At 45.1% G+C, this 14,453-nt stretch overlaps 1 protein-coding gene across 1 annotated transcript in view; it reads right to left on the reverse strand.

Annotated features, from left to right (window-relative positions):
* Window positions 1–14,453, reverse strand: part of reln (reelin) — an 82,455-nt gene that overhangs the window by 2,801 nt on the left and 65,201 nt on the right. The window contains exons 29-63 of the mRNA XM_079567954.1: window positions 14,293–14,450; window positions 14,012–14,219; window positions 13,853–13,929; window positions 13,611–13,769; window positions 13,338–13,532; window positions 11,988–12,261; window positions 11,708–11,848; window positions 11,432–11,609; window positions 10,083–10,167; window positions 9,817–9,999; window positions 9,534–9,702; window positions 9,330–9,435; window positions 9,001–9,227; window positions 8,691–8,914; window positions 8,452–8,602; window positions 8,124–8,382; window positions 7,807–8,056; window positions 7,566–7,734; window positions 7,328–7,468; window positions 7,067–7,244; window positions 6,410–6,603; window positions 5,881–6,131; window positions 5,380–5,534; window positions 5,042–5,256; window positions 4,483–4,660; window positions 4,213–4,388; window positions 4,011–4,117; window positions 3,583–3,825; window positions 3,322–3,497; window positions 3,164–3,237; window positions 2,933–3,094; window positions 2,667–2,824; window positions 1,476–1,695; window positions 1,151–1,348; window positions 930–1,028 (exon numbers count right to left, since the gene is read on the reverse strand). Of these exons, the coding sequence (XP_079424080.1) occupies window positions 930–1,028; window positions 1,151–1,348; window positions 1,476–1,695; window positions 2,667–2,824; window positions 2,933–3,094; window positions 3,164–3,237; window positions 3,322–3,497; window positions 3,583–3,825; window positions 4,011–4,117; window positions 4,213–4,388; window positions 4,483–4,660; window positions 5,042–5,256; window positions 5,380–5,534; window positions 5,881–6,131; window positions 6,410–6,603; window positions 7,067–7,244; window positions 7,328–7,468; window positions 7,566–7,734; window positions 7,807–8,056; window positions 8,124–8,382; window positions 8,452–8,602; window positions 8,691–8,914; window positions 9,001–9,227; window positions 9,330–9,435; window positions 9,534–9,702; window positions 9,817–9,999; window positions 10,083–10,167; window positions 11,432–11,609; window positions 11,708–11,848; window positions 11,988–12,261; window positions 13,338–13,532; window positions 13,611–13,769; window positions 13,853–13,929; window positions 14,012–14,219; window positions 14,293–14,450 (6,138 nt within the window). The remainder of the gene's footprint in view (window positions 1–929; window positions 1,029–1,150; window positions 1,349–1,475; window positions 1,696–2,666; window positions 2,825–2,932; window positions 3,095–3,163; window positions 3,238–3,321; window positions 3,498–3,582; window positions 3,826–4,010; window positions 4,118–4,212; window positions 4,389–4,482; window positions 4,661–5,041; window positions 5,257–5,379; window positions 5,535–5,880; window positions 6,132–6,409; window positions 6,604–7,066; window positions 7,245–7,327; window positions 7,469–7,565; window positions 7,735–7,806; window positions 8,057–8,123; window positions 8,383–8,451; window positions 8,603–8,690; window positions 8,915–9,000; window positions 9,228–9,329; window positions 9,436–9,533; window positions 9,703–9,816; window positions 10,000–10,082; window positions 10,168–11,431; window positions 11,610–11,707; window positions 11,849–11,987; window positions 12,262–13,337; window positions 13,533–13,610; window positions 13,770–13,852; window positions 13,930–14,011; window positions 14,220–14,292; window positions 14,451–14,453) is intronic.

Consider the following 14,453-nt stretch of genomic DNA (forward strand, 5'->3'; position numbering starts at 1 on the left):
AAGAGTCAAAAGTTCAAGAAAAGTGGGGAAAAGATCGGGACAGCAATCAAATGGTTGGAGTCAAAGAAAAAGCAAGATTCACAGCAGCATTCCATTTGTGGTATGCCACAAGAGAGAAGGAGAAAGAGGTAGAAGGAAATCAGGGAGGGCATCGGAGGAGGGGTCAGTGGATTTTGGGGTTGAATGTATTTGAAGCAGACGGGTGCACAGGCACATAATAAGCCAGGGAGGTGTGCAGGAAGGCAAATCAAACAATTGGGCCATAGCAAAAGAGGAGTGATATAGAGGAGTGGTAACAGAGAGAAATAAACAGAGCACAGTGTGAGGATCATGTAACTCTTTTCAGCAGACACTGTTGAAAACCAGGCAGTGGAGGCAGGTGGGACAGGTCATGGCCACATGAACAGGGACAGCTCAGGCAGATCAGGGCAAAATGCATGTATTCTTATGTGTCTGATTGTGTGTGAGTGTCATGTGAATACACAGCTTGAGTACTGAAATGCCCTGGACAGCAAATTAACTATTTGGGGATATTATAGCCACGCCACATGCAGACAGTGCATTCAAAAAGCCTCTAATTCGTAAGAAGAATGCTATGAAATATTTTCAGTGTAATGCAGAGTATAACTTTGAATATGTATGTAAAACAAAAAAAAACTTACTTTAGCCTTTAACCACAATTTACATGACGTTTTGAACATGTTTTGCATCTTGATAATTCTCATCTACAAGACACTGAAAACATCATGACTTGAAGCGCACTGCAATGTTTCAAAAAGCTGATTAAGCATTTACTGCACACATGTAATATGTTAAAATCCCTGTGTTTGAGTGAAAATGTTGCTCTTTACTTGAGGCAGAAAGGAGCAGATCAGGGGCTTTGTAGGGGCCAGCCGAGGCCTGGGGTCGTTGGGAAATGAAGTACTCACAGAACTACTTCCACATGGTCCAATGCCCACTGGTCATGTCCCGCACCGTCATGTCGGGGCTGCCACCATCGCAGCATCACTCCTTTGACCCTGGCTTCTCTGGAGGGGACAGAAATACGCTTTACTGAGCAGTGTATCATGTACAACCAATAAACATCCCAACTTAATCAGCTGAACAGCACAAAAAGGACCAAAGAAAGAAGATAATCACAAATGCTCACAGTGGAATGTTGTAGGAGACTCTTTGGGCCTTTATGAAGTCTTTGGGCTGGTGCTGCGCTATGACATGCCAACTAACCCCATTGTTGACACTGTACTGTAATAACACTGCCCGGTCCACTGTGTCCGCTTGGTCCAGTGCTATGTTACAACTGTCAGTCTGGGCCACGCTGCCAATCTGCAGCACGAACATGATTTTACTGCAAAGAGACAAAAAATAGCTTGTTAGACAAAAACAAGCGCAACGTATATGCTACTTGAACACAGTAATGTGGTTGCAATGTATGTTGGAGAGAAGTTTATATGTTGTTTTTGTAGTACCTGTACCTGGCCCTAGTGAGGTCTAGCGGTTTAGTAACTGCCTGCCTCATCTTACAGCCATTAAAGTAGAGAGAGTCTCCGTGGGCGTGTGGGGACAGCTGCCCACAGCCATTGCCCACTCCGCCTCCTTGGATCAGCTGCCAGCTCTGCGGCGACACGCTGCCCGACTCAAAATTATCCTTGATGGAGCTGGGCAGGTCAGTGCTGGTGAGGGAGCAGTCATCACCTGGTAAGGAAGACAACGCAGATCTAAAATATGATGATGGTGGGTTTCATGTGGATCTGTGGTCCATAATGAACCTGAAGAAAGCAGCTTTTTAAAAGTAAACAAACAGCTAGCCTATCAGCTAAACCCATTTGAGACCTACACATTTCTTCTTCTGAGACACTGAAGAGGCACCAAGAGCCCCCACACCTGCAGCACAGTGGAGGCGTCACAAGAGGCGCTACAGGAAACAGGAGGAGATAAACGAGGAGGTATCCGGATGAGACTCACAACTAAGCCACACATGTGTGCAGGAGGAGGTGGAGCTGACTTGTGCAGAACACGACGCTCTGAAACAGGGACAAACCCAGGAAACGGTGCACCGTTTCAGAGGATCAGTGGAGACTGAAGCCAGGTTTCCTCCAGGTGCTCTGGTTTCCTCTACCTCCAAAAACATGCGGGTCAGGCTCAGTCGCAGCGGCTCAGGACTAACACCTAAACACTATTTCATTGTACAATGAAAAATAAAGCACTTATTTACTTACTCATCAAGCTAACCAATTAGAGCTCTGGAATTAGGCTCGCACGATTCTGGGAAAACATCTAAATGCAATTTTTCTGATGAATATTGGATTACTACAAAATTTGTGATTTAGATTTGTAGATCAAGATTCAGTTCATAGTCAATATTTTCCACACACCCAGGAGCATTAATATTTGAGGGGGAAAAATAAATATGAATTGATTGAATTTTTAATTGCGCACTCATGCGCTGAACAAAATAGATAAAAGAAATCAAAAGGCCAGATTTCTCCTAATTTCATTTCTTAATCTTTGAGTCTGACTTCGTCCCAGGCCAGTGCTTTTAGAGAGTGGAGTAAAGGTACCCGACAACAACACAAAAAAAAACGGGTTGCACTTCATCCAACAGCGCCGTGATAATGTGGTACATGGATTATTTTTCTCAGAGCTGTGTAAATAAAAAGGCCTACCATGATGGCCCTCATCACAGATGCAGACCATCCCACTGGTGCAGTATCCACGGCCGCTGCAGAGCCCTGGACATGCCTCTCCAATGTAAACATGGTCCACTCCCCAGCTCTGCCTCTCCCCAACTCCCTCTTTCTGAATCCAGCGGAACTGTGTGGCTCTGGAAACACACAGATGAAACACCTATTAATAAATCTAATACGTTACTTTTATTTTGTGTAGGGTAAGGAAGACACACTGAAATACTGAGAGTGTGCATCCTTCTTACCCAGAAGAGACATGGTCCGGCAGCTGGACAGTGACTCTTGTCCACGTGGAGCTGTTGACAGGGCTGTAAATTGTGGACTCGTGAAACAGGAAAGGAGAGCAGCCGACGTTGTTCACTGACGAGGGCAGGCATTCAGACTGCACCAGCTGCCATGAGTCCGACCTGCTTGTTAAAGGATGAGGTTAGATGATGTTGAAATATTAGGGGCAACAGGAAGTGGTGGTAACTTGCCTTGCGTCTTTCCTATATTGCAGCAGGACAGAATGATGGTCCTCACATATGTCCGCTTCACAGCCAACAACAATCTGAAACATTTTATTTATTTGCAAAAAGATACATGTGATGATGTTGCTTGTATGCATGAGATTGTTAATCTTTTTGAACAATACCTTGAACTGTAAGATATAGCCAGGCTGCACTATGAGCTCTCGAGTGGCCAGGATGTTGTGTGTCCTGTCCTGGTTCTTATTAGGCCAGTAAAGATGGAAAGACGGGTTTCCACAGAAGCCAGCTGTCCTAACTGCATTGGGATAGAAACTCCAGCTCTCCTCGTGGGAAACGCCCTCTGGTGATGAGGAAAAGGAACAAGATGCAATCAATTTCCCCCCCTTTATTTCATGCCAAGTGGACCTGCCAGCTTGTTTACATACCATCATCAAAGGTGTCAAACAGCATGGATGGATTGATGTCCGATCCACCCACCAAGATGTTGTCTATGGCCCACTGCGCTCTCTCCGAACTGGGGGCAGCCATTCCAGATGAGATGGTAAATGGCTGCCACCAGCGCAGTCGTGTGGCATTTGTCAAGGCTCCCTCTGGCAGCACAATGTAATCTCTCCTCACTGACACATACTTCAGGTAATCCATCTCATGGAGAAGCTTCCAGGACACGCCTAGGCGGATGATATGTAAATAATGAGAAAAAAAAGTCAAATTAAAAAGGGAGTATTATGAATTGCAAAATTATACTGTGCGTGAACAGTGAATATTTACACAGCAATTAATTATCAACCTTGTCCGCTTGATATTGTTAGCTTCTTGCCAAATAGTCTTAATGTGTGTTAGCATGTTCACTCACCTCCATCTGTAGAATAATCCAGCAGAACTCCCTCTTTCCGGCACGTTGGGCGGTGGCACATAGTCATATTATCCTCGCTCCCAATTCTGGCCCAGTACTCCACAAATCTGTCAAACACATAAGGCTTATTACGTCTAAATTGAAAAGTTCATTTTTCCCATATGGCACGACACGTCTATAAAGTAGTAGAATAACGGCTTACTTTGCTCCTCGAAGGTCCAGATCTGCTGTGACAGCCTGTCTTGCATCGGCGCCGCCAAAATACAAAGCCGTTCCCTCAACCAAAACGCCACAGTCAGTGCAGGGTCTGCCTCCCTCCAGGACCTGCCACTGAGGGCTGGCTGCTCCCTCCCAGTCGAATCGCTCCTTTAGAGAGGCCTGGGGAGGAAAAGTAGTCATGAATATCAATAATAATAGTGATGTATTTCTATAACGCTTCTCATAGAAAGACAGTGTTGTTAAATGAAATGACCTTGAGTGCTGTGCTGGCGTAGCAGTTTGGTCCGGTGAAGCCAGGATCACAGAGGCAGCGTTTGTCCAGACAGTCTCCGTGACCCCCACAGTGACTCTCACAGGCCGGCCCGATGTAGAAGTTCTCCACTCCCCACTGCATGTCTGAGTGCTGCTGGTAAAACCTGAACCGTACAGCGCTGGAACACAGGGAGAAAGGCAGTTTTGAATCATTGAAATTGTTGCTAAGTTTAGAAACTGCAGAAAATTAACAACATATCCGGTGATGAGTCAAATATTTTTAACAATATGATGATAAATCAACAGGACCTTATACTAGAGGAGTCCATGTAATTGTCAGTTACCAAAAATGTGAGATGGTAGTCTTTACTGCAATCATACTGTAGCCTGAAAATTTCATAGATTTAAATTCGGCTTCCAAGTCTATATAAAGGTGTGAGACAATTAAAACCTCTCTTAAATGCATCCAGTTGAATGATTGTTGACCACCGGTTTGTGGCCATCAATGCCAAAAGTTTGGCACCCCTGTCATATTCAAAACGATATCATGCAGGCCTTACGTGTTGGCTAGACTGTCGGGCAGAGGGTAGACCACTCTCTTCCAGCCTTCACTGGGGAAGAACACTGACGGTTGGGAGACCTGGCCCCCACAGCGAGGGTCTGCAGGGAGGCACTGGGGAACAATGTACTTCCACGTCACTCCGAAGTCGGCTGAATACTGCACATGCACCTGTCTGTCTGCAGGTCGCTCCGGCACGCTGCATCCTACTGCGATCTGAAGGCAAACAAAAGTGTGAATGACCAGTCACATTGTAAGTAAGTGCTTTATTTGTCATTGTACAACGAATTAAAATGTTGGGTTCGACTAACAGATGAATGCTCTATTAATATTGGTTACCTTGAACTGCATGACCCAACCCTTTTCTGGGATTATATCATGTGTGACGGCATAGACCTCTCTGCCGTCATCATTGCCACACACCATGACTCCATCGGGAGAGCTGCAGAATCGCTGAACCGAGCAATCCTCAGAGAACAACCAGTGGTCGCTCACTGCCAATGAAAGGCACAACATGAGATTCAAAGAAGATTTTAGTTTACCTTAATCAAGAGCACTTTCTCCAGTTCGGCTTTATGCAAAATCTAAAAGCTGCTTGACCTGAGTTTACAGCCAATAGACCAGTGATGCCTCATTTGAAAGCGAAGACCTACAAAACTCTTTGTTACAGTTTTGCTTTTTAAACATTTTTGCTGCTTTTTTTGTTGCATTTGTCTCACATTTTGTTGCATTTTGTGGCTTTTTTGTCACATTTTTGTTTGTAAGGTTTAAAAACAATGAAGCATACTTTAATGAATCAGAATTGTTTAGTTTATTGCACATTGTGACAGCTATCTGCACCTATAGGGGTTTCCTGGTGTTCTCCGAGTTGAGCTTCCCTTTCTGAGGCGCCGTCAGCAGGAGTCCTCTCATGGTTGGGAAGTCCCGCCCCTCCAAATGTGTCTGATATCTGAGCCCGGGGGTCGGAGCCCGCGATCAGGACGTTGTCTAAGGCCCAGTCGCTGTGGTCCGTTCCATCGTGCTGCGGCTGCCACCAGCGCACCCGCACTCCCTCCTGACGGGCAGCAGGGGGCAGCAGAACATTCACAAATCTAAAACAGCAAAAGTCAAAACCCAGTCAGGGATTTAAACTAGCACTACTGTTCCATGAGAGAATACGAGACAGCAGCACAATATAATGAAATGTTCCTATACCAAACCATCTTTTAGAATAGATTCACTGTAATTATTCATGATAACTATTACTGTTTTTTAGCTCAACTTTAATTTGCCCTTTTTTTCTTTTTTAATTTAATTTTACGACACTGAGCATCCCTACTTAACATGTTGCATCAGTTCTGCTTACAAAAACCACTACGATGCAACTCACCCTGGCTTCGTGTACAGGTCATAAAATATCTCTGTGAGCAGATGCCAGTTGATCCCTGCGTTCAGGCTGTACTCCAGCAGCACGCCCTGGTTGCGGTTGTTGGGTGGGATCATACAGCCGTACATGAAGTAAAACTGAATGAACTCAGCGCTGGTCAGGTTCAGGTCCACTGTGATCAGCTGACGAGTACAGCTCTGTAAACACACGCAAAAGAGAAGGAAATGTAGTTAATGTTGTTAAAATCGAGCCTGTTACTGCTATAAAGTCACACTATGAACATAAATGCGAGAGCTGCTAGTAATACTAGCTTTCTGTTGGTCTTGTCTTCTCTGTGTCATGTCAGTTTGAACTGTGTTGAGTAACTGTCTTGTTGTTGTTGTTTCTCCTATGTTTGTTTTGTGTGTTTTGTTGCCTGTAAACTGTGCACGCTGCTGTTTGTGCCATTTCTGTGTTTTGTCTGATTGTTTTGTGGACCCCCTCGACAATGAGATACTGCATCTCAAGGGACTTTCCATTAACAAACAACAATAATAAAAGAAAGAAAATATGTTACAGCACTAGCTATTCTGCCTGTATGTGGTATAAAAACACATGAAATTGTGCCGCTTGATGCCACAGTTGAGGAATAGTGATTGAACAAAATGATGGCATAGATACCCCACTAAAATGCAGAGCAGATCCGGAGGCTACAGCGCCGCACACAGTGCTGAGTTTTCCGCCGGTGACCAGGTGCCAGTGGCTGAGGGACGGGGCCCGACTGAAACTGTCCTTCAGCTGAGAGGGCAGGGTGACCAGGGGCTCGTCACAGTACTCCCCACCCCACTCCGAATCACATCTACAGACAGGACAAAAGGATCATTGGTAATCTGTCTCGTGACAATTGAGCATTATGTTTGAGTGGATAAATGCATTACTTACACACAGGAGCTTTGTTGACAGCGTCCGTGGCCTGAGCACATATCAGGACAGCCGTCTCCGATGTAAAGGTTATCCAGCGCCCATGTCTGCTGTTTGTCAAAAGGGGCCTGCTGGAACCATCGAAACCTGGTGGCTGGAGACCTAGGCATTGTATGAAGACATGGTAACTGTGTAATCTCCCCTTTACTGATTTGTAAACTGTAATAACATAATAAAGTACATTATGTTTAATTTTTACCTTGCATGAGATGGAATAGGCAGAGTCAAACGACCCCATTTGTTATATGTGTCAGAAATCAACAGTCGCTGCAGTGTGTAAGACGTGCAGTCTGGGCTCGTTGGCAAACAGTCCCTGACCAATGGCTGCCATGTCAGGCCCAGATCAAGAGAGTACTCCAGCTCCACAGCTACAGCAGAAACACTCTAGAATCAAGCCAGTCTTGAGTGTAAATGCATTCATTGCTAACAGTGATACTTACAGTAGCATGAGGAAGTGACAGAGCAGGAGGCAGAAAAGTCAAACTGGATGAAGGCGTCTTGGCCCACACTGATGTCAGTGGTCACAGCGTAGCGAGTGTTGGACTTTTCGATGAATGCAAAAGCTGGGCCTTCAGAGCCACACACGGGCATGCGAGTCCCTCCTGGATGTAGCAGCCAGGATCGACTATCGCTCGAGGAGAAGTCGTCTTCCAGCGGGCCCCAGCCACTTGCACTTCCACCTACCACCAACTGTAAATAACGTTGCGTCATCGCTCTGTCTGTGATGTAGAGAGTAAAGAGATTTGTCCTGTTTTACCTGGTCAATGACCCATGGGCTGTAAAAGTGGCCACTGTCTGAAGGCTGCCACCAGCGCAGGCGAGTAGAGGAGGTGCGTGCTCGGAGAGGGATCTCTAAGGCCACGAGCCGAGCCTGGTTACTGCTGTTACTGAACAGAAACTCCTGCAGGAGACCCCAGGTCAAACCTCCATCCACCGAAAATTGTAGTAACACTGGCTGAGAGCGCGGGTCAGGGGCTGCTTTACCGCAGCCCAGGCGCAGGAAAAACTGCACAAACCTATACAGTGCAAACAGATTGACAGTGAAGATAGTAATACCACTGATGTACAACCTTTAAAAGGTTTACCGAGCATTGGATAGGTCCAAGTCCTTTGTGACCAGCATCCGAAGACCATCCTCACTGAAGAACAGGTGATTTCCACTGGACATAATACCACATTTTCGTGATGGTTTGCCTCCACTCAGGAGACTAAAATGCTCTGCATTTGTGGCTCCCCCTAGATAGAATTACACAAACACATGGATGGATCTCATTCATTCACAACATGTCAGCATTACGACACACTGACAGTTATGGGTGCGCACCTTCGAAGTCCTCCTTGAGAAAGTCTGGGTTAGGAGTTTCTGAGACAGAGCAGTCTTGTCCTGAGTAGCCAGGATCACACAGACAATGACTACCAGCGACACAAGCTCCATGGCCATTGCACATGTCCTGGCACTGTGGACCGATGTACACATTGTCGATTGCCCAAGTGGGAGGAACAGAACCCGAGGAGAAGAATCCCTGATACCAGCGGAACCTCACAGAACTGCATTAAAAACAAAAGATTTTAGTGAAATACTTTAAAACAGCAACAACAACACCTTCTTTCACTAAAAATACACCATATCTTACCCACAGAGACGCAGCTTGCCAAAATGAATGAACTCTCGTCTCCAGCCCTGAGTGGTTCCGGGGAAGTAGATGCTCGCAGGGTGAAGCTCTGTGGAGCAGAGTGAAGATGGCTGAGGCCCGCCAGCACACAGAGGCAACAGAAGGTGCCAAGTGGCTCCAAAATCCCGTGAAAATTCAAGGCGCACCGGGTGGGCCGAAGAGCTCTCAGCTGTGCAGCCCACGTTAATCTGGACAAGCATTAATTACAAAGGAAACATGGTGAACATTTGAGCTAAAATGAGTGAGTATGGTAATTGTATATAAACCAGTCATCAACGCTGTTTATTCACCTCAAACTGGATGATAGTGTTCTCATTGACGTCAATGTCACGGGTGGTAATTGAGTGCTCTCCAAGCTCACTGGAGACAAACACCATGGCTGATTCATCCTCCTCCCTGCAGCACAAAAAAGATGACACTGAGATTAGTCAAATGCATTAATATTTCAAAAATAAATAAACAATAATTTAACACTGTTAAGCTGGAAGTCTTACAGTCCGGACTTCTGATAGGGGCAGTAAAGGCCAGTGTTTCCTCCGGGATAAAAGAGCCAGTTGGACTCATCGGGGTCCTCCTTAAAACTGTCTATGACCACAGGTGGGTTGTGTACAGAGCTTCCATCTATGATCAAGTCATCGATCACCCACACCTCTTCTTTTTTACCTTCATTAGAATAATAACAAACAACATTCTGTAAAATTATCATCAATGTGTGGGACTATGATGGTGCCTCATGGAAAATTATATGTCTGGATGTAAAATTGTATGTTTTCTCACCTCCATTATAAGGCTGCCAGAGTCTGAACCTGGTGGCGTTGGTTTGAGCACTTGCTGGGAGCGGCAGGTGGAGGAACAAGGTGTCTGTAGAGGCTGGGAAGTAAAACTCATCCAACAGTAACCAACTTATCCCTCCGTTCACCGAGTATTGCAGGAGAACAGAGTGGGAGCGCTCCGGGACACCTACAAAGGATTTATGAAAACATAAGGATGTACAAAAACAGACAGAGACCTAGCTGTTCCACAGACACAGGGTTATGTAATACCTTTGGTGATGAATTTGAAGGAGAACTGAATGTAGAGAGTGTTTGTGCAGTCCAAATCCCGTGAAACAATCATTCGGAGACCGTCCTGCAAAGACAAAAAACAAACACATTCTGATGAAGTACAATAACCAAAATATATAATTACATTATTATATACACAAATAAATAAAATAGAAATTACAATTTTGGTAGGGTATGTATGTTTTTTGTTTAATATTTCTCAAACATGACCTGTCTGTGTCCTTAAATGTAGCAGAACTAAGTAACTCGTGCCCCTAGAGGCCATAAGCGCCACTGCAGGTGTTGTATCATGGTGTGTTCTTTTTTTTTTAACTCATTAATTGTCCGTGAGACTAAAAACTACGCTGACAGAAAAGACAAAGGGAGAGAGGGATATTGTGCATTGTGCCACAACCTTATTACACAACAACATTTTTACTCAAACTTTGCTGTAAACACTGCTAAAGTGGCGCTAGCCCACAGTTAGCTTTGCCCGCTAGCCTGTTAGTTTCTTCTTCGTGATTCTATCAGTACACTTCCGACCCGGAGGCAGGGCAAGCTGCAAGGGTGGGTTTCTGGCCAGAGACACCGGGGGGAGATGAAAGTCTCGGAAATCATCCGATCAAAACTTGTATTACTCCCAGGGGGACGACAGTTCAAAAAGGATTTAGTTGCTTAGTTCTTCTTTAACATGTTAAATTCAAATTTACTGATAGAAACTGTCAGGTTATTTTCACAATTGCAAACACTTTGTACAAGATGTGAAAGTTCTTTATGTTGTATTTTGTTTTGGTTCTCAAAGCAGTACTAAGTAACTCTGCCCCTAGAGGCCATAAGCGCAACTGCAGGTGTCGTAGCAAGTGACGATTTTTTAACTTATTAATTGTCTTGGAGAGTAAATACTACGCTGACAGAAAAGACGAAGGGAGAGAGTGATATTGTTCATCCAATTATACAAAGGAAGTAATTTTTTTCACTCAAACTTGGCTGTAAATACTGTTTAAAGTGACGCTAGAATGCAGTTAGCTTTGCCTGTTAGCATGTTAGCTTCTTCTTCTTGATTCCATTAGTGTGTATTGCTTGCTCCGGTCCGGTGGCAGGGAAGTTGCAAACATGGTTTTCTGGCCAGAGACACCAGGGGGAGATGAAAGACCCTCCAATCATCCCATAAACACTTGTACTACCCCCAGAGGGACTACGAAAAGGATTTATTAAGGTAAACACGTTACTTAGTACTGCTTTAATCAGATTATCCAATCAGAAAGTTTGGGCTGATTCTACGACTAAAATGTGTGATGTAAACCTCTGTTTTTAACAGAATACTACTTCCTACCAAAACCAAAACTTACTCCTTTGAATATGAGGGCCGTCCCTGATTTCAGAGGTTCTCCGCTCAGTGTCCCCCTCTCTGCCCCATACACCTCGGGCCAAGTCTCCTGCTGCAGGTTTTCATTGAAGTCCTCTCTCAGAATCGAGGGCAGTGCGGTCAGAGGTACACAGTGTGCCCCTCCATAGCCTTTATCACATCTGTGCAACAATGAGCAAAAAATCAATAAAAAAAAATCAAGTGAATGTAATGGTAGCAGCATGGAAATAAAAAGTGTGCAGATAGAAAATGGACTTACACACAGTGCCCATTGTCACAAAGACCATGCCCGGAGCACATCCAAGGACATCCAGGTGCAAGCAGAACATTATCCAGAGCCCAGCCTTCGGCCCCGGGAGTGAAGTGTGTCTGAATCCAGCGAAACCGTGTCCTTGGTGAACTGTGGATGGGAAACACAGGCAATGCATCAGGCAGAAAAAGAAACTGGCTTTGAATAACCTACATCTAAAGAGAAACACAACTGTTATCTGCGTTTGGTTTAAAAATGTTGGTACAGAACACGTCCATCGTAGACTTACTTAGCGGCACTGGGCAGGTAAACAGTTATCCTCCGCCAGTGCTTGTGCTGAGTGGATGTGTATACAGAACTCTGAGTGTAAGCAGCGCAGCCGATGGCGGGCGGCACACACTCGGGCGTGAGGAGGGTCCAGTGGCGGCCGCAGTCTGTGGAATATTCCAGCCGTACTCCGTGAGAGAAGGATGTGGACTTACTGCAGCCCATACTCAGCTCAAACTGCAGGAAGGAGGAGCCCGACACCTCAAAGTCCCAGGTCTCTGCATACCGGGGTTTCTCTGCACAAGGTGAAAATAAAGGGTATTTGAGTAGATGAAAAAGACTAATTTTATTTTATTGGCTAATTTTCAAATCTTTAAACAGTTCCTCACATACACCTTTTCCATCCTCCACTAGGAAACATGAATGGAAACTCCTGTGGTATCTGACAACCTTGTTAATTTGTTCCCACAGCCCACACAAAACCTGAGCGGCTTGTAGTTAATAGACGCTGCTGCTGTTCCGCTTAACAAATGTGTCCAGTTGTAATGCAATATTGGCCAAACTCAACCCGCTAACGGCTTTGCGGGAGCATAAATTACAAGCAGGATGTTCAGTCAGGTTTACACTCATCAATAATGCACAAGCAAAGTGTCTCAGTGAATGGGTGATTCAGTTTCATCCTCTGGTGTGCTGTGGGCCTTTGCAGATTTGAAAACATTCACTGTAATGCCTCAAAACTAGAGGTCGACCGATATGGGTTTTTCTAAGGCCCATGCCGATGCCGATTTTTATTGGCCGATGCCGATATGCACAGCCGATATTTATGGTCGATTTTTCCAAATGTCTGAACCATAATCCTGTGCATGAAGCTTCGAAACTGAATTGAACTACTGTTGCTAGTCACGGCATTTTGCGCGTGTTGATCAAGAATACAATTGCAGAGGTTAAAACAAATTCAGCAGTTGAATTCTCCAGGTTCTGTGCTTCAAAATGACATGCAGCATGTCCATACTCACTGAGGTTTAGTTGGTGAAACTTGTGTTTAACAAACCAATTTTCATCACAATGTTTCTCAGTTCCCCTGAGGCTTGGAAGTTGTGGGAATCATTTTAAAGCCATGGCTTGGCAAAAAACGAGTCTCTATCTCTATTCGGTCCTGGAGATATCAGCTTTTATCGGCGTTAGATCAGCTGATAGCCGATATTGTAAAATACCCATATAGACCTCTACTCAAAACCTTGATTTGATTCCATATTCATACAATACGATATTTTGGTACGCATTATTAGCAAGGAAAGGATGCTGAGTATTCTGTTATTACTAAGCATACCTGCAACCCAATATTTTCCCAAAATGGTTAATGAAGACTCACTATCAATGGCCTCGGAATTGAAGGTCAGCACGGTGTCCAAAGATAAGCAGTCCACAGTCACCTCTCCGCCCTGGACGCGGTACCAGTTGTGTCTCAGTGGGCTGCTGCCGTCAAACTTATCATGGAAGCCTGTTCTGGAGGTGTCGTTCATCCCGATCAGAATGTCATCCACAGCCCATTGTGCTGAGTGTTTTCCTGTCAAACCAACAAACAACAGTTCTTATTTCTAAGGTTATCTTTGAGTCATCTTGCGTGTCGCGCTGAGTGACAAACCTTGCTGTGGCTGCCACCATCTGAACACCGTATAGGGCGTTTTAGCTGCTGATGGTAACTCAATGGTGACAATCTGAGGCTCCAGGAATGAACTGAAGTCCAACTCCCTCAAGAACTGCCACTGGACTCCGTTATTTGTAGAGAACTGGACAATTACACCTGAGGGTAAATAAATGATATTGGGGTACAGACACATTAGATTGAATGCTATAAAGCCATTTACAATTCCAGCAAATTTTTACCTTCATTGCGAGACCGGGGCCTAGTGCAAGTAGGTCCCAAGCTTTTACTTCCAATGCGGATGTAAAACTGAACAAGCCTGTGTTGGATCAACAAAAATTAGAAAGTGTAAGCTTGATCAAGGCTCAGTCCAAGAAATGAAAATGGTCAAGTCAATGAACCTTGTGTTGCTTGTGTCTAAGGGGACAGTGCGGGCCTCTCTTCTTCCAGGACTGTTGAAATAAAGACCTTTGCCTTCACCGATGATCCCACAGCCTCCTCCGACCTGTCCCCCAATCAGACTCTGCCAAAGGGGACTCAACTTCCCCTCGAAGCCCTCTGTCAGCTCGGTGGGAGTGGTTACAGAAGGAACACAGCTGTCCTGCTCAACTGGAAGTTAAAAAAAAGAATACACTTTTTTGTCCCTCTTAACTTCCCTCACCTCTGTGTTATTTTGATGTACCTGTGTATCCCATGTCACAGAAGCAGACTCCGGAGATGCAGTCCCCATGTCCCCCACAGTGGTTCGGACAGGGCTCTGAGATGTAAACTCCATCTAACGCGAACGGAGGGGCGTCTCGGTGCGAGCTGCTCTCCTGGAACCAACGGAACCTGGTTTTACTG

The sequence above is a fragment of the Gobius niger genome (assembly GCF_951799975.1).
Source record: "Gobius niger genome assembly, chromosome: 12".
Taxonomy (NCBI): Eukaryota; Metazoa; Chordata; class Actinopteri; order Gobiiformes; family Gobiidae; genus Gobius; species Gobius niger.